This window comes from Ictidomys tridecemlineatus, chromosome Y (genome assembly GCF_052094955.1).
Source record: "Ictidomys tridecemlineatus isolate mIctTri1 chromosome Y, mIctTri1.hap1, whole genome shotgun sequence".
Lineage (NCBI taxonomy): Eukaryota > Metazoa > Chordata > Mammalia > Rodentia > Sciuridae > Ictidomys > Ictidomys tridecemlineatus.
The window spans coordinates 5,747,869-5,772,801 of NC_135494.1; the positions used below are offsets into that span (position 1 = coordinate 5,747,869).

A 24,933-nucleotide genomic window follows, 5' to 3' on the forward strand; every position below is an offset into this window, starting at 1 on the left:
AAAAAAAAGGTCGGCAAGAAATCTTAAAAAAATCAAAGGAAGATCAATAACATACAGAAAGAGGCCAGAAGAAGAAAAAAGAAATACTGGGGAATGACGATGGCCAAAGTATATTATTATATTATGTCCACGTAGAAATATGCAACAAAACATCCTAATAAAAAAAAATAGAGAGGAGGAAAAAAGTAAAATTCTTGGTTTTGAAAAAGATAGTATTAGAAGCTAGGCATGATGGGGAACATTTATAATCCCAATTGTTCAGGAGGCTAAAGCAGGAGAATTGCCAATGAGGCCAGTTTTGGTTGGCAACTGAAAGACTACATTGCAAAATAAAACAGGCTATAAAAAAGCCTGAGAATGTAATTGAGTTGTAGAGTACCCTTGAGTTCAATTCCTAGAATTACTATATGCACATACATATATATCTCACCACTGAGTTAAATCCCCAATACCGCAAACATGCACAAATTAAAAAACATAATAAAGTTAAATGTACTGAAGGTATGGTGGCACATTCCTGTAATTCTGCCAACTAGGAAGGCTGAAACATAAAGATTCAAGTTTAACGTCAGCCTCAGCAATTTAGTGGGACTCTCAGCAACTTAGCAAGACCCTGTCTCAAAAATAAAATAAAAATGAACACACCTGGGTTCAATTCCCAGTATTAAAAATAAAATATGTACATAAACTAACGAACACTAACTGGCAAAGTTTCTACTCTCCACATAGTACAAATGGAATGATGTAAGGGTAGTTACTTTTATCTCTACAGAAGCATTTTGATTTGACCTTCATATAAACTCTCTACTCTTTCTTTATTGTATTTCCTGCTAAATCTCTGGCATCTCAAAATTAAAATTAGCCAGAAACTTTAATTAGTGTGTTAACTAGCATTCACTCATAGTTTATCCCATATATTTCTTCAGGAAATATAAACTTTCATGGGACTAGAGCCAGTTCTAACCCCAGATTCTTTTATACTTTTCCTACTTTAAAAAACTTCCTTCTAGAGCTGGGGCTGTGGGGCTTAGTGGTAGAGCACCTGTCTCACATGTCTGAGGCACTGGATTCTATTGTCAGCACCACATAAAAATAAATAAATAATAAAATAAAAATCCATAAACAACTTAAAAAAAATTTCCTTCTAAAAGCCAGTTGGATATGTGTTGACTATTCCGTTTTTCAAAACTAAACAATTTCCAGTCATTATTAAATGACATCAGGGAAAAAATTCCCAAAGAATTATAAAAAGAGCTCCTAAAACTAACAAAAGTTCAATAAGATCTCATAATATTAGGTCAATTTGCAAAATTTAACTAATGTTAACAATACTACAAATGAACAAACACACACACACACACACACACACACACCAAAAAAAAAAAATATTCACCAAAAACTGATATACTTAGGTATACTGTAAACAAAACATTTAGTAAAAATGTGCATGAAATATACTAAGAAGACTAAGAAACTAGGGGCTAGGGATATGTTCAGCGGTAGAACACGTGCCTCACACTTGTGAGGTTCTGGGTTCGATCCTCAGCAATATAAAAAATAAATAATGAAGATATTGTGTCCAAAAAAATCTTTATGTTAAAAAAAAAGACTAAGAAACTAAAGAAGCCCAAAATAAATAGTTATTTCACATACATTAACTGAAAGACTTAACATGACTAAAATGAAAGAGTCTCCATTTTTCACAGCACAAGGAAAAAAAAAATCCTAAAATGCTTGAAGCCCTTAGTTCTATCACCCATACTGCAAAAACAAGTAAAAAAAAAACCCACATAATTGAATTACAGTTTTATATGTAAGACCTGAAATTATGAAATTACTAAAAGAAAACCAAAGCAACATTAGGTTAGGATGTTTTGGTTAACCTGAAAACCATAGCCAATAAAAGAAAAATGAACAAATAGAAATACAATACACTAACTGAAAATCCTCTACACAAAGAAAACAAGCAACTGAATAAGAGGAAAAAATTGCAAATTGTACATCAGATAAAGATTTAATATTTATAAGCAACTCAACTCCATTGCAAAATTAAAAATAAATTTTAAAATAGGTAAAAATAATCAATAGAGGGCTGGGGTTGTGGCTCAGTGGTAGAGCACTTGCCTACCAAGTGAGGGACCTGGGGTTCGATCCTCAGTACCACATAGAAATGAATAAATTAAGGTATTGTGTCCAACTATAACTAAAAAATAAACATTAAAAAAAAAGTCATCAAAAGACATTTCTCAAAAAAGACACCTAAATGTTCAACAAATATATAAAAACAATGCTTAATATTACTAATCATCAGGAAAATGCAAGTACAATTCACAATGAGGTGATATCTTATTGTTAGAATGTGTATTTATCAACAACAAGTAGTGAAGATACTATTGGTGAGAATGTAAATTCACGAAACCATTAAGATAAACAATATGAAGGTTCTTCAGAAAATTAAAAATAAGGGGCTGGGGTTGTGGTTCAGCAGTAGAGCACTTGCCTAGCACATGTGAGGTGTTTGGTTGATCCTCAGCACCACATAAAAATAAATAATAAAATAAAGCTTTGTGTTCACCTACAACTAAAAAATTTTAAAAATAAAGTAAAAATAAAATTACCGTTTAATACAGCAATCACACTATTAGATAAATACACAAAGAAAAAGAAATCAGTAAGTTGAAAGTGTGCACTCCCATATTCATTCAACATTATTCACAGAAGCCAAGACATAGAATAGACCTATCAACATATGTAGTAAAGAAAATGTGAAATATATACACAATAGAATACTATTCAGACACAATAAAGAAGGAAATCATGTCAAAGTGACAAGAAGGAACATGGAGGATTATCGAAAAAGATAAAAGTAATACACATAAAATACTGCATGATCCCACACAAATATGTAATACAGCCAGGCGCAGAGGCACACATCCATATTCCGAGCAGCCTGGGAGGCTGAAACAGGACATCATGAGTTAAAAGCCAGCCTCAACAACAGCAAAGCGATACCCTATTTCTAAATAAAATAGCAAATATGGCTGGATATGGCTCAGGGGTTTAGAGCCACCAAGTTCAAACCTAATACCCCACACAAAAAAACATAATATAAAAAACTTGATTTCATAGAGAAAACACAATACATGTAAGGATGAAACTATCATACTGTATCCCGTAACTTGGTAAAATTATGTGTCGATTAAAATTGTAAAAATTTTCCCGGAGTTGTTTCTTGAAACTCAAACCCAGGACTGAGGCTGAAGCTCAGTGAGAGAGCATTTACCTAGCATGTGTGAGGTACTGGGTTTGATCCTTAGCACAACACAAAAGTAAACAAATAAAGGCATCTGCCCATCTACAACTAAAAAATTTTTAATTATGAAAAAAAAAATTTAAATAAAAAAATAATAAACTCTACATCCAGTAAACTTTTTAGTTGGAGTTTTATACACACAAGCCAATTCTATGATTTGAACATGGGTTCAAAGCCAGCCTTTGCGATTTATCGAGGCTCTAAGCAATTCAGCAAAATCTTGTCTTCAAATAAATACATAAAAAGGGCTGGAGATGTGGTCTGGTGGTTAAGCACCCTAGGTTCAATATCTGGTACAAAAAAAAAGAATTATAGATGTTATAAACTCTTATTTACCCTAGTAAGAGATGGTTACACATAAAAATATTATGAGGTATGTACACAAATGTTAATATTTATAAGAATAAATATATGATATTTATAGGTAGATATATGATATCTAGTAATAAATATATCTAGGATTCAGATCTAGGTATTTTACAAAATTCTCTCAAAAGAAAAAAGAAAAAAAAGAACTGGAGTTCCTTGAAGAAATAACTGATTCTTGAGCAGGAGTTATCTATCAAGCCAGAGAAGCAACTTTTGAGTACCAAAACAAAACAAAACTTTAAGACTCAAAAATCCCTCAATGATGACAAAAGGGCAGAAAATTCCTCATAGCCAAATTTCATCATGAAAATCCTATAACATATTTGATTATAATTCCAAATATGGCTATCCGTAAATCCCCTCTGACTAACGAGATAAATAACTGAAGGAGAAATAATGCAGAATAATTCCAAATAACATATACAGATATTCTGCCCTCAAGGAGGCAGAGCATTAACTCCCTTGGGCTATATTCCCCCAGAAGAATACAGAGTGGAATACAGCAAAAATGAATAACTTTACAATTGAAAACATAACAAACTCCACCTCAGCCAGTGATTAAAGTTAACTTAAACACTTGTAAGTCATAGTGATATTATACAGCTCAAACATGACATGATGAAATTTCAATTTACCTATAATTTTTCCCTTAAAAATGCCTAACCTTAGATTAATCATGAGAAAAACAACAGATGATCTCAAATAAGGAAAATTCTGCAAAATACCTAATCAGCACTGCTTAAAATTATGAACATTATCAAAAGTAAGGGGAATCTAAGGGAATGGCAACAGCCAAGAAGAGCATAAATAAACATGTAATTAGTTATACCAGATGGGATTCTGGAACAGAAAAAAAACAATATGCAAAAATAAAGGAAATACAAGCAGAGGCTTTAATTAATAATTTATCAATATTGCTTCATAATATTGTGAATGAACTCTCCTAATGTTAAGAGGCTAATGAGGGAAAATGAGTATGTACTTTATATAAAAACTACAAAACCTGACCATATGTACAGGAAATAAAAGCATTGCCATACTTATTAATTAAAAGATGCTCCTAGATAAAGTCATTAAGAGACTATTGTGGTAAGACTGTATTTTCAATCAACAAAGTTAAAATTCAAAACTCATATGATTTACCAAAAATTATTAACCCTTTTAAAATCTTAGGTATCATCTCATAACTTATGTTATCTTTTAGCCCACTTATATAAATTCTCAAGAATACATTCTATTCCATCAATCCTGGCAACTTATTTTCAGAAAAATCTTAACATATTCTATGTCTCCTATTCTAAATAAGCTAGCCAGCAGTTTTATAGTGATGGATATTGAAAACTTCAGTTTTGATAATCCTTGCAACCAATTTTAAGTTTTAAACAACCTTTTACTTTCTAAAAATACTCTCTTTTACCTCTATTTTAGTTTGCTATAAGCTAACATCCCCACTTTTGTTAAAGGTATCCCAATGAAGGCTGGGGTTGTGGCTCAGTGGTAGCGCTCCCCAGGCATGTGTGAGGCATTGGGTTCAATTCTCAGCAACATATATAAATAAAAAAAACAAAGATCCATTGACAACTAAAATAAAAAAAAAAAAAAAAGCAACCCAATGGGAGAAAAACAAGTATCCGTCTCAAACAAGTAACTCTCAAAAACACACATTAGGCTTACAGGATAAGAACAGATTAAATACACATAATACTTCTTAAATATTAAAATGATTGCAAAAACATCAACAATGTATTTGTAATGTGCAATTCTGAAAAAAATAAATTCAAAAGAAAACCATCAAAATCAAGTTAACTGTAAGTATTACTAAAACAACCTCATTGAATTTTGATCTTTTAAAAAGCATAAGTAAAAAAGAGAAAAGGAAATAAAACAAGAAAATTAAAAAGAAATTGAGGAAGGTGCTATACATATAGTTATTTGTTCTTTCACCTCAAAAATCTTTCTTTATCTTTTCCAAATAAGGAATTTAAAACACACTGGGAATATTTTAGCCACAGGATATAAAATTTCAGAGATAAGAAGAATAAATTCAAGGGGCTGGGGATGTGGCTCAAGCGGTAGCACGCTCGCCTGGCATACGTGTGGCCCGGGTTCAATCCTCAGCACCACATACCAACAAAGATGTTGTGTCTGCCGAGAACTAAAAAAAAATAAATATTAAAAATTCTCTCTCTCTCTCCTCTCTCACTCTCTCTTAAAAAAAAAAAAAGAATCGTAAAGAAGAATAAATTCAAGAAATCTACACAACATGGTGACTAATATGGTAATAACAATTATTATTTTCTTGAAAACTGCTAAGAAAGTAGATTTTAAGTGTTCTCAAACTCACCACATAAAAAATTGATACATATATGGTAATGTAAATATTAATTACTTTGTTTTAGCAATAGACCAAAATCTTTCCAGAAAACAATCTGATATTATGCATTAAAAAGCTTATACAAATATTAGACATAATGCCAATAATACTTGAAGATATGAAAATAATTATGGATATGGGAAAAACTTAGCAAGGTATGTCAATACAGTAATCTTAACAGCACACACATATACAAAAAAATGCACAATAATATTTTGCATAATACAATAATAAACAGGAATTATGTTTTAAAATGTTAATGTAGACTCTAAATATAAAGATTTAGATATAGGATTATAAGTCTTTAAAAAAAAACATAAAATAGTAGCAGAAACAAAGTAAACTCCAATTTTTAATTTTGAGAATTTTTATGCTGCAGAATAGTCAAGTAGGATTTTTATCAAAATGTTTGCTTCTCTGGCTGGGGTTGTAGCTCAGTGGTAGAGCACTTGCCTAGCATGTGTGAGAGGCACTAAGTTCAATTCTCAGCACCAGATATGAATAAATAAAATAAAGGTCCATCAAAAACTAAAAACAATTCTTTTCAATGCTTGCTTCTCTTTAATAAAGGGCCACTGAAGCCTTCATATTACATTTCTCAAGTATTGGCATGCCTGCAGCCCAGGTTCAATCCTTAGCACCACATACAAACAAAGATGTTGTGTCTGTCAAAAACTAAAAAATAAATATTAAAAAAACAAAAACCAAAAACAGTTACAATGCTCAATGAAGAAAATCCATATAGACTACCATCCTTCATGTTCATCATTCTTCATTTTCCTGTTATTACTAAATTATAGCAAATACTAAAAAATCATTCCTCATCAAAAGAAATACAGGATTAAATTCCCATTAAATCTCAGCTATATAAATTTCATTACCAGATTAATACATAATCTTGTCTTATGTGGTTTTGTTTAAAATTATCTTACTAATGTAAATTTTACATACATATATATAAAGTTGACTCATTATCACTGAACTCTCTTGGCCAACAGCATTATAACTAATAAAATTTGATATTATAAGTAATATAGAATAATATATTACTTATAACATACATACATATTTCCAAAAGGCACACCCTCTTTTGTTTTTTGTTTTGTTTTCCACTTCTTCTTTCTTTTGGGCTGTTCTTGGGAACTGTGATGGAAATATTAAGTTTTTCCTTATGTAGTACTGGTAGTGGAACCCAGGTGGTTAAGCATGCTAAATAAGCACTCAACCACAGAGCTACAACCTTAGCCTCCAACTCTAAAACCACTTTTAATAGTCCACTCTTCTTCCCACTAACCATATTTGCTGAAGTGTCATAATGTTACCACCAAAATGTTTATTTCCATCAAAAACTTATAAAATATTAAGGCACTGTGGCACAACCTGTAAACCAAGTGGCTGGGGAGGTTGAGGCAGGAGAATAACAAGTTCAAAGCCAGCAACCCAGTGAGCCCCAGTCTCTAAATAATATACAAAAGAGTGCTGAGGCATGCTCAGTGGTTGAGCGTCCCTAGGTTTAATCCCTAGTATCAAAAAACAAAAAAAGTTATAAAATATTTTTGCTTATAAGACAGTTTTATATGTTTGTTTACTAGGAATATTGCTATGAAGGAGAAAATGTTTGAAGTGGTTTTTAGCTTCTTAAATGAACAATGGATCAGGCACCATGATACACATCTTAGTCCCAGCTACTCAGGAGGCTGAGAAGGCAAGATCACAAGCTTAAGGCCAATATAGGTAACACAGGGAGATCCTGTCTCAAAAAAAAAAAAAAAAAGAGAGAGAGCCTGGGACAGAGCTCAGGGATAGAATAGTTCCCTAGCATGCAACTACTGAACCTGAGTTCAATCACCAGTCTACACACACACACACACACACACACACAAATATATCATCTGATACTATAAAATAAAAGATCTTAAATAATTATTTCAAGGTATGTTTTTTCACCTATTTCTAAAAAACAAATGTGTTTTATGTAAAATCCAAGCTCAGAAGAAATTATGAATCCCTATTAGTCTATAATAATAAGATTATGACTTTTAAATTTTTCTAAATTTTTGAGAGGGGCATACTGAGGAGAGCACTTGGCCAGAGAGCCACATCCCCCGCCCTATTTTATATTTTACTTAGAGACAGGGTCTCACTGAGTAGCAGCACCTCGCTTTTATTGAGAGGAGCTTTGAACTTGGAATCCTTCTGCTTCAGCCTAGCCACTGGAATTACAGGCAGCTGGAATTATGGGCATGCGCTACTATGCCCAGATAAAATGGAAAAAAAAATTTTTAATATTTTTTAGTTCTTGATGTACCTTTATGATTTATTTATATGTGGTGCTAAGGATCGAAATCAGTTCCTCACATATGCCAGGCAAGTGCTCTGCCACTGAGCCATAGCCCCAGCCCCCAAATGGAAATTTTTTAAAAGTCAATCTGCGTTTGTTTTGTGTAGGTATGTAATGCTAGGAACTGAACCCAGGGCCTTGTGCATGCAAGGCAAGCACTCTACCAACTGAGCTGTACCATCAGCTGCCCAAAATTTCTACATTTGCACACACAGACAAAAATATTGAGGACTGGGGATGTGGCTCAAGTGGTACGCACCTGTTTCATATCTGAGGCACTGGATTAGATTCTCAGCACCACATAAAAATAAAATAAAAATATTATGTCCACCTACAACTAAAGAATAAATAATAAAAAATATATATTGAATTTGTTCTCTTTCTACTATGATAAAAGAACATAAATTTTCACAAGGACAAAGAGCAACAGACACATAGGATATTATATAAATTTTGCTGAATCATCAGGTTCGTTAAATAATTACATTGAGGTACAAAAAAATTCACATTTCCATCTACTCTTTTTTTCTCATTGCTTATTAAGTTATGAGCTGCTTAGAAGAGAGTAAGAAGACAGCAGGAAGTGATCTTGGTTAAAAAAAAAACAAAACCATTACAATTACATGATGCAAACATAAATCAAGCAAAAAAAATGGAAGAGAAAAAAATTTCATACCTTTTGAATAATCTTCCAATAAGAGGTTGAAGTGACCTAATTGACAAAAGAAATCAGACTCCACTTTTCCTTCAGCTTTTAATATTAAAGATTCGTAGCAGTGAACAGCCTAGAAATGAAAAATATAAACATTTTTAAAACAATAAAACCCTAGATAGCATTTCCTTCCTGAAAGAAAGCATACATGTTACAATTACTAAAGAAATCAAACTCAATCAATAAATGTCATTTTCTATCAAAAAGTTGGGATGAAGTAACACATTACTCTTGAATAAAACAGCTTTTCCAGTATTAATGGAGCCAGCAGTCATGAGGTAAGTGACTTCCCACCTAAACAAAGAACTGCCCAATAAAACAGTCTAGAAACACCTTAATAACATTTTATAAAAGTAGCAAATCTAAATTGTTACTTCAGTCCTTGTCCATACAGCAAAACTACTTTCAGATACTGAAAGAACTTTACTAAAAACTCAGTAGACACTAACTATATGAATATTTGAATATTTGAAATATGGTGACTCAAATTGAGATCAGCTGTAAATGAAATGTCATACAAATATTCCAAAAATTTCATATAAAAAACTCAGTAATTTGATGATCATAGTAAAATATTTATAAAATTTTAAATTACAAATATAACTCATATTTGTGATTTGCAATGCACTCTTCTCAGAGTTGCTATGGACTAATAATAGCAACTACCATTTGTATTCATCAGCTATAATTTGTCAGAAACTATATCACCTTCTAGAATAACATAAATCTTTCTGTTTTAAAACATACCTTTCTCTTCATATATTTCAAGCTCCAACACTACATGCCCCCATACACATAGATACAGTTTCATACTTTTTTTTTTTTTAACAGAGAAAAGTAACTCTTAAAGAACCACATGCGGGGCTGGGGATGTGGCTCAAGTGGTAACACACTCGCCTGGCATGCTTATGGGCCCTCAGCACCACATACAAGAAACAATGATGTTGTGTCCATCAAAAACTAAAAAAAAAAAAAAAAAAATATTAAAAAATTCTCTCTATATGAAAAAAAAAAGTCTGAGGAACCACATGTTCAGGCTGGGGATATAGCTTAGTTGGTAGAGTGCTTGCTTCACATGCACAAAGCTCTGGGTTTGATCTCCAACACAACAAAAGAAAAAAAAATCAAACAAAAGTTTTATCTTCAAAGGGACTACTAAAATGGGAAATACATGATTTCTTAGATCTGAGAACACTTTAAGGAAGACTCCCAGCTGTGATGCCTCTAAAAAACCATCTAAGATAAACTATCCCATAAAGGAACAAAGATAATATCCTATTACTATCCAAATATTTTATCTTACTCAGAAGAGTCTGTTGAGATGAGAAAATAGATTTTCTCATATAAAATGCCTTCATTTTTTTCCTCCTTTGAATAAAAAAGACACTTCAAACAAAAAGCTTGTAAGTACCTAATTTAATATATAATTCCTCAATAAGTTTAAAGACCCTCTCTAGTCCTGGAAAACTCAACCATCCTTAAGAGTAAAATTTAAATTTAAAAAAGAACTGAGCGGAGCTGGAGTTACAGCTCAGTAGTAGTTTGCTTGCCTGTGAGGCACTGGGTTTGATCCTCAGCATCACATAAAAATAAACAAATAAAGGTACTGTGTCCATCCAGAACTTAAAAAACAACAACAACAACAAAAAGATAAGTATGGTGATGTGGGTCTGGAGTCCTAGCATCTCATGAAGCTAAAGTAGGAAGATAACTTGAGTCAAAGAGTTTAAAAATCAGCTTGCACAACATTAGAATCTCCCATTTCAAAAATTTAAATTCAGTTAGCACAGTTTTCATTCTCTTCTACTCTATCTAGAGAGCATATTTAGTACCAAATCATCATCATTAAAAAATAATTAAAAGGCTGAATTTACTTTTAAATAATTTAGACATATATAATTGTTTGTGTTTTTTGACAAATAAAATTTATTATGGTTCTTCTAGCAAATTGAACATATTCTTAAGACTATATTAATCCATTTTGGCTCTATCCAGTCATAGGGGAAGGCCTCAGAAATAAATGTGACAATGAAATTTCACTTGCTTCATACTCTAAGCAACTTTCTCTTTTCTCAAATCACCACAATAATGCATTATTTACTAACAAGATCATGACAAATTCCTCAGATATATCAGAAATAAAAATAAAAACTACTTTCAAGTAATCAAGTTTTTCTTATCAGTCTTGGGTTATTAAAGAGTATTAATTCCAATCCCTCTTTCCAGAACTCTAGAAGCATATTTACAGGTACTGAGAAAAATAATAACAAATAACAAAAACTAAAATCAATGCAAGTTTTTTCTTTGTAAGATGAAGAACAGTTAAGGGATCAGTTAAGAAACTAATGCAAGCCAGGCCCAGATGCCCACACTAGTAACTCCAGTGGCTCAGGACGCTGAGGCAGGAGGATCTGAGTTCAAAGCAAGCCTCAGTAACAGGGAGATGCTAGCAACTCAGTGAGACCCTGTCTCTCAATAAAATACTGGGGATGTGGCTCAATGGTCAGTTTAATCCCCAGTACCAAAAACAAAAAACAAAAATTACTGCAAGATAGGCACAACGGTATATTCCTATAATCCTGTTAACTCAGCAAGTGAGATGAGGATCACACATTGGAAGCCAGCCTCAGCAACTTGGCAAGATCCTACACAATTTAGCAAGAATATGTCTCAAAATAAAAAATAAGAAGGAAAAGGGGACTGTTTGAGGATACAGCTCAAAGGTAAATTGCCCCTGGGTTAAATCCCCAGTACCAAAAAAAAAATAATAATAATTTTTAAAAGTGTTGGGAATATAGCTCAATGGTTCTGGGTTGATCCACAGCAGCACAAAAAGCAAACAAAAAACTAATACTGAATAATGGGGGGGGGGTGATTAATAATATACAGAAAAAGCACATAAGGGACTCTTCTAATCTTTAAAAAAAATGTTCAACTGTGCTTACACTAGAAAAGCAAATCCCAAAAGGCAAGCAATGACTTGTTTCTAATAACAAAACTAATAGCAATAAGAAGTAAATATGACACTCTCATCTTTTCTTTTTTTTTAAAAAATATTGATTATTTTAATTTGTAGCTGGGCACAGTAATTTTATTTATTTATTTTTAATGTGGTGCTAAGGACCGAACCTAGGGCCTCGCATGTGCTAGGTGAGTGTTCTACCACTTAGCCACAACCCCAGCCCTCTCACCTATTTTTACTGAGGATGATGTAGGACTGATTAGGCTGGACACATGGAATTAGCAGGAAGTAGGTTTACGAGCTGTAGGGCTCAAGAGCGACTATCACCTAAAAATTTCTGGACCATAAGTCTGGGAATTCTTTGAACTTTATACCCAGTGGGAGAAGGAATTTAAAAGTTCACTGAAATTTTAAAAAGTGCTTTTTATTCCAATTTTTTAGAGTAGACAGAGGTTTCAAAAGTCTTTACCACAGAAAGCAGAAATAACAATTCTTGTACGAAAATTTAGCTTTTGCAAGCCAGAGTAAACTCAGAGCCCCCACAAATAGTAAATTCCAAATTATAATGAGTTCTTTGCAGAATTTTTTGCTGATATTCTGTTAATAAGAATAAATATGGGGAGGATTTCTGAAGAAACTTAATTAAGATTGGTGGATGGGGCATCACTAAAGGATACAAACTGATATAAACATGAAATACAGCTTTTTCCCCTTAGGTCCCAGCTCGGCGCTACAGCCCTCCGGATGCACTCCATTCTAGGTCTATCCACTGGGCCCCTACTGCCAGTCAGATTCCTCCCCCGAGCCGGACCCATGTTTCACCCGGGATTTGGCGTAAGGCCGGGAGGTGTTACCGGCTCCATTCTGAGGGACTTGGATCGGGTGTGCTTAGGCTGAGCTGAGTGAGTGGTGTTAGAATCGGACCGCCCAGTGCGCTAACCTGAGGTGGCGCCAGCCATGCTGCTGTTCGTCCCTTAGACTTCTCCATTTCCTCTTAGGGCTTGAATGAAGCATTCTGCTGCGAGCTCTTAAGTGTGTTCTTCGAACCCTGGTCAGAGTAATGGTGAGGAGCAACGTGAGGTTATTTCATTTCACAGCTTCTGGGCATTCCACAGGTTTCCTTCTGGCTCCTCAGGGCCTTTCTTAAACCAGGGGTATGGTTTTCCAGCTCCAGGAAATGAACTTGTAGGTGGGGGCCACATCGAGGGCCGAGAAGGGCATTGTGGGGGCGTTATGTAAAAGTAGGACCCCAACCCACAGAACTCCGGGGTTCTCATGCTAGTGAGGCACGCGATGCTTGATGCATGTATTCGAAAAGGTTCCAGCGCTGGAAACCACCTTTTGGGTGTTTTGTTGTTGGTGCCGTCACGCATGCGTCTTCGTGCAGTGTTGCTGTTCGTCAACTCTTTAGAATAGCGCCATTTTACGGTAGGGAACCTATAAAGCAAAGCAGGCTGGAGCCTTTCCCATTTTCTGGAGATACTGCAGAAAAATGTCACGTCTATTTTTGTTTGGAAACAGGAGATCTCGAAATAGGATCCAGCAAGAATTAAAGGGCCGGTTTGAGTTTCCTTAGTGGTATGTATTAAGAGATTTTTTTTTTCTTCTCAGTGCTGCACATTGAAACCAGGGTTTTATATTTGCAAGAGCTCTGCCATCTATGTAGATCCACACGTCTAATTCCTCATGGAGTTTTAGTAATCTTTACTAAGGGGCCGGATCTATTATTCTAGGGGTCACTGTTTTTACATGTGACCCAAGACCCTTAAGTCTTGCAGGGCTTTAGGTTGTGGAGTCAAGTTTTGGGGAAGTAGGGTGTTGTTCATCCAAGGCCACCCTTTCTCCCAGCAGATCCCTGGAGGTGGTACTGGTCACTACAGAGGCCATCGGGTTAGGTTGCTTGTTTATCCTTTTTTTGTCTACATTTTCCCAAAAGCCATGTCCAGGCCTTTCCTCATCACATTCTCCCCAGCCACTGACCCCAGTGACCTATGGAAGGATGGGCAACAGCAGTCAGAGCCTGAAAAGCCAGAGTCCACCCTGGATGGGGCTGCAACATGGGCTTTCTATGAGGCACTGATTGCAGATGAGAACAGTACACCTGAAACCCAGAGATTTTGGCCTGATCCTGTTAGGGAGAAAAAAAGGAAGAAAAGAAGAATGACAAGGGAGGCTGCAGCAGAAGCAGTGGCAGTAGGAATATCAGGAAGACATGGACAAGGCAGATCCTTTGAAGCTGAGGACAAAATGACCCAGTGGATATTGAAGGCTGCCCAAGAGGGGGACCTGGCAGAACTTCGAAGGCTGTTGGAGCCCTGTGAGGCAGGGGGAGCTGGAGGGAATATCAACGCTCGAGATACCTTCTGGTGGACACCTCTGATGTGTGCTGCTGGAGCTGGCCAGAGTGCTGCTGTGCATTATCTTCTGGGCTGAGGGGCTGCCTGGGTAGGGGTCTGTGAGCTGGATGGTAAGGATGCTGCTCAGCTAGCTGAAGAAGCAGGCTTTGCCAAGGTGGCCCGCATGATCAGGGAGCCATGGAGAGACACGGAGCCCAGAGAACCGGTCTCCTTCTCCCTCCTCTCAGTACTGCGAGACCTGTGATGCTCATTTTGAAGACTCCAACCATTGCACATCCACTGCTCATCTGCTGTCACTGTCCAGGGGTTCCCAGCCCCCTAGCCTTACCTTTGGGGTGCCCACCTCCAGCCCTGGTTTCAAGCTGCTGTTGAGGGGAGGCTGGGAACCAGGAATGGGGCTAGAACCCCGGGGTTAAGGCCGTGCCAACCCCATACCTACTGTCCTCAAGAGGGACCAAGAAGGTCTAGGTTACAGATCAGCACCCCAGCCCCGAGTCACACATATCCTAGCTCCGGATACCCGAGCTGTGTCTGGGAGAGAGAGCTCCTCCAGTGGCCACATTTAGCTGGAGGGAGAACAGAAAGCAAGAGGAGAAGGACAAGGCCTGGGAGCGGGATCTGAGGATATACATGAACCTTGATTTCTGACATAGGTGAAATCTGACATTGGTCTGCTTTGAATTCTGAACTTGGATCTCTGACTTGGGCCCTTCCACTTACGTTTTCTGGGATCTACCCAGGTGCCAGATCTTCAGGTTTTGGTTGTTGGACACTGATATGGGGAGGAGAAATAAACATCTTGTATTGTGGTTTAAAAAATAAATAAATAAATAAACATAAAATACAAATGAACCTATTTCTGTTCCATTACTGCATTCCTAAAAATATTTCTATGTGCCAAATTCTATATAAGAAAATTGTTAAAAGAAAAATATAAAAACTAAGATTTCTCAAACACTATTTAAACTGACATAAAAAAAGGAATACTATAGCGACTGGGGTTTTGGCTCAGGAACACATCATTTGCCTCCTACATGTGAGACATTGGGTTCGGTCCTTAGCACCAATAGAATAAATAAACGAAATAAAGATATCAGGTTCATCTATAACAAAAAAAAATTTTTTTTAAAGAATACTATATAGGGACTGGGGTTGTAGCTCAATGGTAGATCACTTGCCTTGCATGCATGAGGCACTGAGTTCGAATCTCAGGACCACATAAAAATAAATAAATAAAGATATTGTGATTATCTAAAAATATTTTTTTAAAAAAATACTGGGGGACTAGGGATGTGGCTCAAGCGGTAGCGCGCTCGCCTGGCATGCGTGCGGCCCGGGTTCGATCCTCAGCACCACATACCAACAAAGATGTTGTGTCCGCCGAGAACTAAAAAAATAAATATTAAAAAAAAAAAATCAATCTCTCTCTCTCTCTCTCTCTCTCTCTCTCTCTCTCTCTCTCCTCTCTCACTCTCTCTTAAAAAAAAAAAAAAGAATACTGGGGCTGGGGATGTGACTCAAGCAGTAGTGCACTTGCCTAGCATGTGCGGAGCACTGGGTTTGAACCTCAGCACCACATAAAATAAAGATGTTGTGTCCACCAAAAACTGAAAAATAAATACTTAAAATTTTTTTTAAAAAAGAATTCTATCTAATCTTTAAGAAAAACATGGAATCAATCTCTAAGTATTAAGAAGGTTTTTTAAGACACTAAGACAAAAGTGAATATGATTTTATACTAATTTTATACCTTTAAAAATCTTTTTTTAAAAACAAAGGCTAAGGGTTGGGGTTGTGGCTCAATGGTACAGCATGTGCCTAGCATATAAGGCACTGGGTTCAATTCTCAGCACCTCAGATAAATACATATGGTAAAACAACTAACAAATAAAATTAAACAAACAAAAGCCAAGATGGGCACTGTGGCACACACCTGTAATCCCAGATACTTTGGAGGCTGAGGTAGGAGGATTGTACATTCAAAGCCAGTCCCACCAAGTTAGTGAGGCCCTAAGCAAGTCAGTGAGATCCTGATTTCAATCTGCAATGCCCCCCACCCCCAGCAAGTAAATAAATAAATAAATGGCTAGCGAGGCCAGGAGGTGCCCATCTGTAATGCATCAGCTAAGGAGGCTAGGGCAGGAGGATTTTGAGTTCAAAGCCTGTCTCAGCAATTTAGCGGGGCCCCGAGCAATTCAGCAAGACCTTGTCTCAAAATAAAATACAAAAAAGGCCTGTGAATGTGGCTCAGTGGTCAAGCACCCTGGGCTCCATTCCTGGTACTTAAAGTACTAAGATTTGATCAAAATCAAACACACAAAAAAAATTATATCATTTTTTTAAAAAATTGATATAATTCTATCACAATGATACAAGTCTATAATCCCATCTACTTGGGAGGCTGACACACAAGGGCTACAAATCTGAGATCAGACTTAGTAACTTAGCAAGACTCTCTCTAAAAAATATAAAATAAAATAATTATACTAATGAAATGAAAATGAAGTAGAAATTAAAGACAGGAAAAACTGTTACACATGGCACTGAATTAATTTACCATCTATATAGAGGCACATATCTTACCAACATAATAGTCAAATTGTGTTGATTTAGATCTTGTTTTTTAGCTGAACATTGATAGTTTTATTTGAAAATCCAACAGACTGTATTTTACTGCCCTGTAATACTCAAGCAAAAACTGTTATTTTGGAAAAAAAATTTATAAAGGACTAAAGACGTAGTTCAGTAGAGGAACAACCCTGAGCTTACACACACACACACACACACACACACACACACACACACACACACACCACAGGGCAGGAGCCATTCATTAACATCAGAATATAAAGCATGATAATGGATTGAAATGCAAAAAAAGAAAAAAAAAAGCCTGCAAACTCCATTTTGATATACAGTGTAAGCCTACAAATAAGTTTATCACCTGAGTAACAAAAAGTCATGTCATATATAACAATTTCACTAGATTATAAATAATGGCAGTCTGTTTGACTATAAAAAGAGCTGAGAACTTTATGAAAAAGTAAAACAAACCAAGAAAACTGCCTGTTTATATACAGTTTTGAATAATGCCTATGTCTTAAGATTTATGTGACTAATGTGGCACAATTTTAAAGAAATATTTTAGATTAAGACTTTTTTGGTAAAATATATAAATAATTGTTAAGACAGCCTCTTTCCAAGAAATCTTTTCTTTTTCTTTGTTTCTTTCTTTCTTTTTTTTGCACTTTTAATGCATCAAATAAAAGGTCTAATTCCTAAATAACAACACATTTGGGGCTGGGGATGTGGCTCAAGCGGTAGCACGCTCGCCTGGCATGCGTGCCTGGGTTCGATCCTCAGCACCACATACAAACAAAGATGTTGTGTCTGCCAAAAAACTAATAAATAAAAAAAATTATCTTTAAAAAAAAAAGAAACACATTACATTGTTTCTATGGTTGCTTCTTTAACTCAAATATCAATCTCCTTAAGAACTGAAAAGGAATAAATGAAATGAATCTGGTAAAAGTCATCAAATAGAAAACATATACAATGTAAATCACCTTAAATACTATTATTGATATATTTCAGAACAAAAATAAAACACTTTTGAAATCACTTTAATGTTTTCTCCTATCATTTACACGATCAATTCCTGAAAAATTCATGTTTTAATAAATTTAAAGTTTTATCATTACCTCCAAAGCTTTTAAACACCTACTCTAAAAAATAGACCCCCTATTTTACTGTTGAATAGTAAACAAACTGTAATTTCTCTATTCATCTTTCTACTAATAATTCTAGTACCAAAATAAAGACCACCAAAGGGACAAAGAGCAAAAGCATTCCTGAGCCTCAACTCATAGTCTGACAGCCAGCAGATAGTGGTTTGTTTCTTTTTCCTTCTTTTATCCCACTTTGACTTATAGTTTCTGAGGTAATGAAAGTTTGGCATGAATCTTACCCACCCACCTTAAACAATCTTATCGGCTTCAGAGACCAGGTGTACCATAGGATCAGGATGCTCTTGCCATGACTGTCAAGAATAAACAAGATTAATGGATAAAAACTCCTGAGGAGTCATCAAATAGCATACTTGCCATGATCTGTGTTCTCTTACGTTTCCAGGTTACATGTTTTTTTTTCCCCTGAGTAAAATCATAATTTTATTTTAAAATTATTTCCCCCCCCATGTTTTATTGGTGTATTACAATTACTTATAATATTGTCATGCATTATTACATGCACTATTTCACCTTTCCCTCCACACCTCCTACTTTGGTCCCCCTGTCCTCCACCCTCTACTCCATGGGTCCCCTGCTTTGATTTTAATAAGATTTTTCCCTACCCCTACCTTTCTTTTCCTTTCTCCTCTCTAGCTTCCACAATTGAGAGAAAACATTCAACCACTGCCTTTCTTATTTTTGCTTACCTCACTTAACATAATGCTCTCAAGCTCCATCCATTTTCCTGTAAGGGACATAATTTCATTTTTCTTTATAGCTGAATAACTGCCTATTTTAAACTGTGTTGCTATAAATATAAGCATGCACATATCACTGCAGTATGCTGCTTTTAGTTCTTTTGGTTACAAATCAAGGAGAAATGTAGCTAGGTTATATGATGCTTCCCATTCTTAGACTTCTGAATAATTTACATTCTGATTTTCATCACATCTCTGTGTTATCTTAACTGCTACAGCAATTAATTCCTATCACAAGGCAGGGATGTTCATATAGGACACAACATCAATATAAAAAACTAACATTTGGCTCCCAATAGAATTTCAATGTTTTGTTTGTTTGTTTTTTGAACAAGGGTTCAAAAAATTGAACAAGGGGACTCAGCAACTGAGCCATATCCCCAGCTCAATTTGTATTTTATTTAGAGACAAGGTCTCACTGAGTTTTGCTTAGCACCTTGATTTTGCTGATGCTGGCTTTGAACTCACAATCCTCCTGCTCAGCCTCCATAGCCACTGGGATTACAGGTATTAACTGTACCCAGCAAGGAATTCAATGCTTTTAAAAAACACTGCTCTTTCAGGCTGGAGATATAACTCAGTTAGTAGAGTGCTTGCTTGCATGCACAAGTGCACAAGGCCCTGGGTTTGATCTCCAGCAACAAAAAAAGAAAAAACAAAACAAAACACTGCTCTCAAAAATTTTCACTTAAGGGCTGGGGTTGTGGCTCATGCATGCTCGCCTAGCATGCATAAGGCACTGGCTTCAATCCTCAGCACCACATAAAGTACAATAAAGATTGTGTCTACCTATAAGTAAAAAGTAAATATTTTTTTTTAATTTTTTTCACTTAATTACTCAAACATGAAAAATTTACATTAAGTATAAATTCTCAGTATTAAAGATCACATGCAATTTCAAATATATGCTTAAGCAACCTCTGCCCACTTAAAAAAAATATTATTAAAAATCATTACATATGACCAGGCATAGTAGTCCATACCTATAATCCCAGCAGCTTCAGAGGCTGAGACAGGAGGATTGCAAGTTTAAAGCCAGCCTCAACAACTTAGTGAGGCACTAAGCAATTCAGTGAGACCCTGACTTAAATAAAATACAAAAAGAGACTGAGGATGTGGCTCAGTAGTGAAGTGCCTCTGGATTCTATCCCCAGTTTAAAAAAACAAAACAAAACAAAAAAAAAATATTACTAACATATATTATAACTTAGAACTCCTAATATCATAAGGCAAATATTCATCCCATAGAAACACTCATAAGTAGTATTTATTTTTTCAGTATGGATTATCAATATGTATGATAATGTTTTCAAACACTATCAATCGCAAGCAACTTCATAAACTCCAAGTTAAATTAGAAATAAATACTCCAAAATACAATCCAAGTTAAATTAGAAGTGACCATCTTTGTGAAGGCTCAGGAATCCAAAGAGATAACTACATGCAGAACACCTGCCGTGCCTTTTTATTAGTACTGGAGCTTAAATGCAGGGCCTCCCATATGCTAGGCAATCACCCTATTACTAGACTGCAATCCCAGACCCAGACATTTTTATTTTTCTTTGAGACAATCTCAGTAAATTGCCCAGGCTAACTTCACACTTGTGGTCCTTCTGCCTCAATCCCCCAGATCCCAACATCATTTATTTGCCCCCCCCCCAATAATTCAATTTAACTTAAAGAATATTAAAGGGGCTGGGATGTGGCTCAGTGGTAGAGAGCTCGCCTTGCATGTGTGCAGCCCTGGGATCTATCCTCAGCATCACATAAAAAAAAAATAAATAAAACAAAGGTATAAAAAATAGTTTTAAAAAAAAAGAATATTAAAGCCAGTCACAACTTGCCAGTAGTTTTCATGGATAGGTTTTTCACTCCCATAGTATTTAACAATCATATTCAACAATCAAATGAAATGAATTTTTAGGAAAAAAAGTATCACATCACTGATTTTTGGTCATTATTTGCAATCAAAACAAAAATTTAAAAATAGATTATAGGATTTGGGAATATAGCTCAGTTGGTAGAATGCTTACCTCATATGCATAGGCCCCCAACACCACAGGGGGAAAAAAAATAGATTACAAATTTAAAAAAAAACTTAAGACTATGCTAAACCAAATTACATATTAAAATCCATGCAAGTTAAATTTCCATTTTAAAAAAATGGCACCTATTTAAAAAATGGATACTATTCAACCATAAAGAATAAGAAAATCTGACATTTGCAGCACCATGGATAGAACTGGAAATCATTATACTCAATGAAATAAATCAGGCATAGAAAGACATTTACATAGCTAACTTATGTGGAATTCAAACAAGTTGATTTCAAAAAAGGGGAGAATAAACTGACTTTATTAGAGACCTGGAAAAGAAAGGACCCAGGAGGGATGGGGAACATTGATAAATGGATACAAAGTTACAGTTTCACAGAAGCAAGAAATTCCAGGTATTATGCCTACAGAAAAAGGGAATTACTTTGATTTCAAAAAGCCAAAAGAACTTTGAAAGTTTCATCATTGAGAAATGAAAATTTTTGAAGATAGAGATATTTTAATTTGACTTAAATATTACCAAACACATGAATACATGTATTAAATATTACTCGTAATTCATACAAGTTTAATGTATCTGTGTTTAAAAACCTTTTATTAAACTGGACAAAGTGGCATACAGCTATAATCGCCGCTACTTTTAAGGTTGATGCAGGAAGATCCTGAGTTCAAAGCCAGCCTCAGAAATTTAGAAAGGCCCTATGCAACTTAGTGAGACACTGTCTGTGAAAGAAAACACATAAAAAGGGCTGGGGATGTGGCTCCAAGGTTAAGTGCCCCTGGATTCAATCCCAGATACAAAAAAATAAAAAATTTAAAAAAATCCTTAAGAAAAAAATTAGCATGAGGACCTGGGTTCAAATCCCCCTGAGGGGGGGAGGGGGGGTGTTTCTTTCATTTGAGGCAACAAACTGTCACGTTCATAATTTCTGATTTCAACCAAATAAGAGAAAAATGTAATAGATGCAGCATTGATTATATGTAGCATTTTTTGTACAGTCCTACGTTCATCTTATCAAGTGATAGAATATAATTCATTTTAAATAATAAGTTTGATCAGGTCATAAACAGGCTTAAAAGTAAGGTTCTATGGAGTGTACACAACAGTCTACAAGAAGTAACTAAATTAGTTAAATGATAAATATACAGTAGGTTTAAGAATGTTACTTTGAAAAGACACCAATAATTCCCTTTCAAATAATGAATTTGTGCCAGGCAATTTATTAGATCTTTTCGCTAAGATTTTCCTGTTTATATCTCCTCCCTCCACGAAAACAATCCCTTCTTCATTTCTCCTCCCACTATTTCCCGCCATCTTGGCTGATAGGAGCAGCCATTAACTAAATGACAGTGCCAACTTTTCACACAAACAAGGAAATGTCTTCGGTCTCTAAAACCCAGGCATCAAGACTTCTAGGCCAAAAAACCAACCCCCAGCCCCCCCACACACACACAGACAACATTCTCAGCACTATTTCTGATGGCAAAACACTAAAAAGAGTAAGTACATCATTTATGTCTCAAACATAATGCCAATGAGGGTAGATCCAGTACCAATGCAAACTCCTGAACGCAAAAAATTATGTGAATTTAATCCTTAGGAGACAAAGTAATACAAGAAAGCATAAAACGTGCGACTAAATCAGACATAACAAGCTAGGAGCCAAACGAGGATTTAATTTAAAAAAAAAAAAAAGTAGGACGACAGGGAAATAGTAAATTCTCAGAAGTCTGCAAAATTGGCCAACTTTGAGCTAACATTCAGAAATCATAGGCTTAACCAAAAAGGTCTAAAACACCAGCAATGCTAATGAGTCTGTTAAGCCAGGCCCCAAAGACCAGGCGCAAACTATAAAGATTTTGGACAGCTAGAGAGCAATATGATCGGGCAAGAGGACAGCAAAAGTGATAAATAGTTTTTCAAATGCCCCTTGGCCACTGCTGTTGTCTGAAACGAAAGATGGCTAGAACAGCGCGAGACGCAATTACAAGGACTAGCAAAACGCAGGGCAAAAAGATCGTGTAGACAGTTGTGTTCGCGTAGTTGCCCTACCTTGCCCAGTAGGGTTTTCATACTGGCGCCATCTTCGCGAAGACTCAGGAACCCGAAGAGGCGACTGTAGGAAGAAACACACGTGTCTTGTTAAAGCTCGCGGAAAAACACTGACCCGTCCCTTCCCGAAACCGAGGCCCGGAAAGCACCAAGGGCTGGGTGAACGCCAAGACGAGGTGACCTCCCGTCGCCACCGGAGTCAAGCTGCATTTGAGCCCTTCTGGAGAGTGGCATCAACCGGTGAGTAGTCAACCTGCCTGTGACGACGGTTCGTACCTGTCCAATCCACCGAGCGCCTCCCTCTCCTGCACTGTTAAAGTGAGGGACCCCTCTTCGCTCTCGCCGCTCTCTTTTTCCGCCGCCATTTTCTTTTCCTCATCCCCAAATGTAGCCTCGGCAGTAGCAAGCGACAATGCACAGGATTTCATGGAAACGCCGCAAATTTGTAACTCCCACGTTGACGCCGACTCACCACCGTGTTCAGAGCTTCAAATGGTGATCTCAAACACAGCTTGAGACTAAGCAACTTTATAGCGACCGCAGTCGGTCGCGACCTGAAACTCCAAAGCACAGGCGAAAACCGCAGATGCAGAGGCTACAAGGCTCCTCTACCAGATCACATCACGAGGAAGGTGGTGACCAGAAGAACACAAAAGCTCACAATGCTGGACAGCCCAAGAGAAATTCTTAGAATTACAAACTTAGCCGGTACCAACACAAAGTTGTTGTAATAGTGTCACAAGGTAAACCCCACGCAACTGTCGTGACCTCTCCCCACAACCAACCAGGCTCACCAATAGATGTGACCGGCTTGCATCACATGACTTTTGTTGACTTACGTCAGCGATGGTGCCACTAAACTTGCTAGTTACCGAACTCAGCCGTTCAGAAATACTAAGATCCAGGGAACAGAACACACACTAACTTAGGTAGGTGGGTTATGGTCACATCTGTCCGAAAAAGGGTAGTCTTCGGAATGAAACAACCTTTAGATTGTTCGAGTTAAATTTACTAGTACAAAGAATGGAATGTCCTGGTGGTGTCTGTCCTTCGGCAGCCACCTAGGTCTCGTGAGGAAAAAGGAGGTGGTGGAAGGAGCGATATAAAACATCTCCTGCTGTGCACTCAAATGCAGCGCAAGGACTTTTTCCTGCCTGGTTGCACCTAGCCCATCCACTTGGTGCGGGATCACCTCACACTGAAGAGGATCTTGTTGCCGGAAACAAGTCACATACTGAGGTCCAGAAGACAAGAATTTTACACCGCAGGAAGAGTCTTCTCGCTAAGTGAGCGCAGATTGCCGAGCTTCTCACCGCTGCATACTTACTTGTTCTCCCTACCTTTTCACTCTTCCACATGAAACAAAACATTGTAGGATCTGTTCCCATAATTGATGGTTACCATAGATGCTGGTTCCTTACCCTTAACTCTGTTTATCCAAAATTCTATGTTTATTTGTTTGCGTGGGAGAGGAAAGTAGGGATTAAACCCAGAGGCGCTTTGCCACTGAGTTACATCCTCAGCCCTTTTTTTTTTTATGACTAAGTCTAAACTTGGATTTGTCATTTCCGGCCTCAGACTCCAGTGACGCTGAGATTGCAGGCTTCCTTCATCTGACTGACCCCCTTGATTTTTTTTTTAAGAGAGAGGAGAGAGAGAGAGAGAATTTTTAATATTTATTTTTCAGTTCTCAGCGGACACAACTGTTAGACCAGGACGCAAGAAAAGACCACTGACTCCAATTAAAATCAAATTAAAGCAAGCTTATTATTTCGACCGGCCGGGCTGCCTTTCCCTCCCAAAACAGCAGGGAACAAGACAGCAGCCCCACCTTTCCTACAGCCCAGCTTTATAGCCCAGAAAGTTACACAAAGGGGGAGTTACAGATAACAGAACTCTGACAAGCATCACA

General features: G+C 36.4%; 1 protein-coding gene and 1 pseudogene across 6 annotated transcripts in view; one reads left to right on the forward strand and one right to left on the reverse strand.

Annotated features, from left to right (window-relative positions):
* Positions 1 to 23,948, reverse strand: part of LOC144372002 (lysine-specific demethylase 6A-like) — a 197,716-nt gene extending 173,768 nt beyond the window's left edge. For 2 of the 6 annotated variants that reach the window (XM_078035391.1, XM_078035394.1), the window contains exons 1-3: positions 23,298 to 23,936; positions 23,022 to 23,085; positions 9,074 to 9,182 (exon numbers count right to left, since the gene is read on the reverse strand). In XM_078035391.1, coding sequence (XP_077891517.1) covers positions 9,074 to 9,182; positions 23,022 to 23,085; positions 23,298 to 23,449 — 325 coding nt within the window. In that variant the 5' untranslated portion in view covers positions 23,450 to 23,936. Of the gene's footprint in view, positions 1 to 9,073; positions 9,183 to 13,011; positions 13,934 to 23,021; positions 23,086 to 23,297 lie in introns of those variants that run through there. The other 4 variants (XM_078035390.1, XM_078035395.1, XM_078035393.1 and 1 more) reach the window with 4 other exon arrangements.
* Positions 13,995 to 15,099, forward strand: LOC144372003 (G patch domain and ankyrin repeat-containing protein 1 pseudogene; annotated as a pseudogene).
* Positions 23,949 to 24,933: the final 985 nt, after the last annotated feature.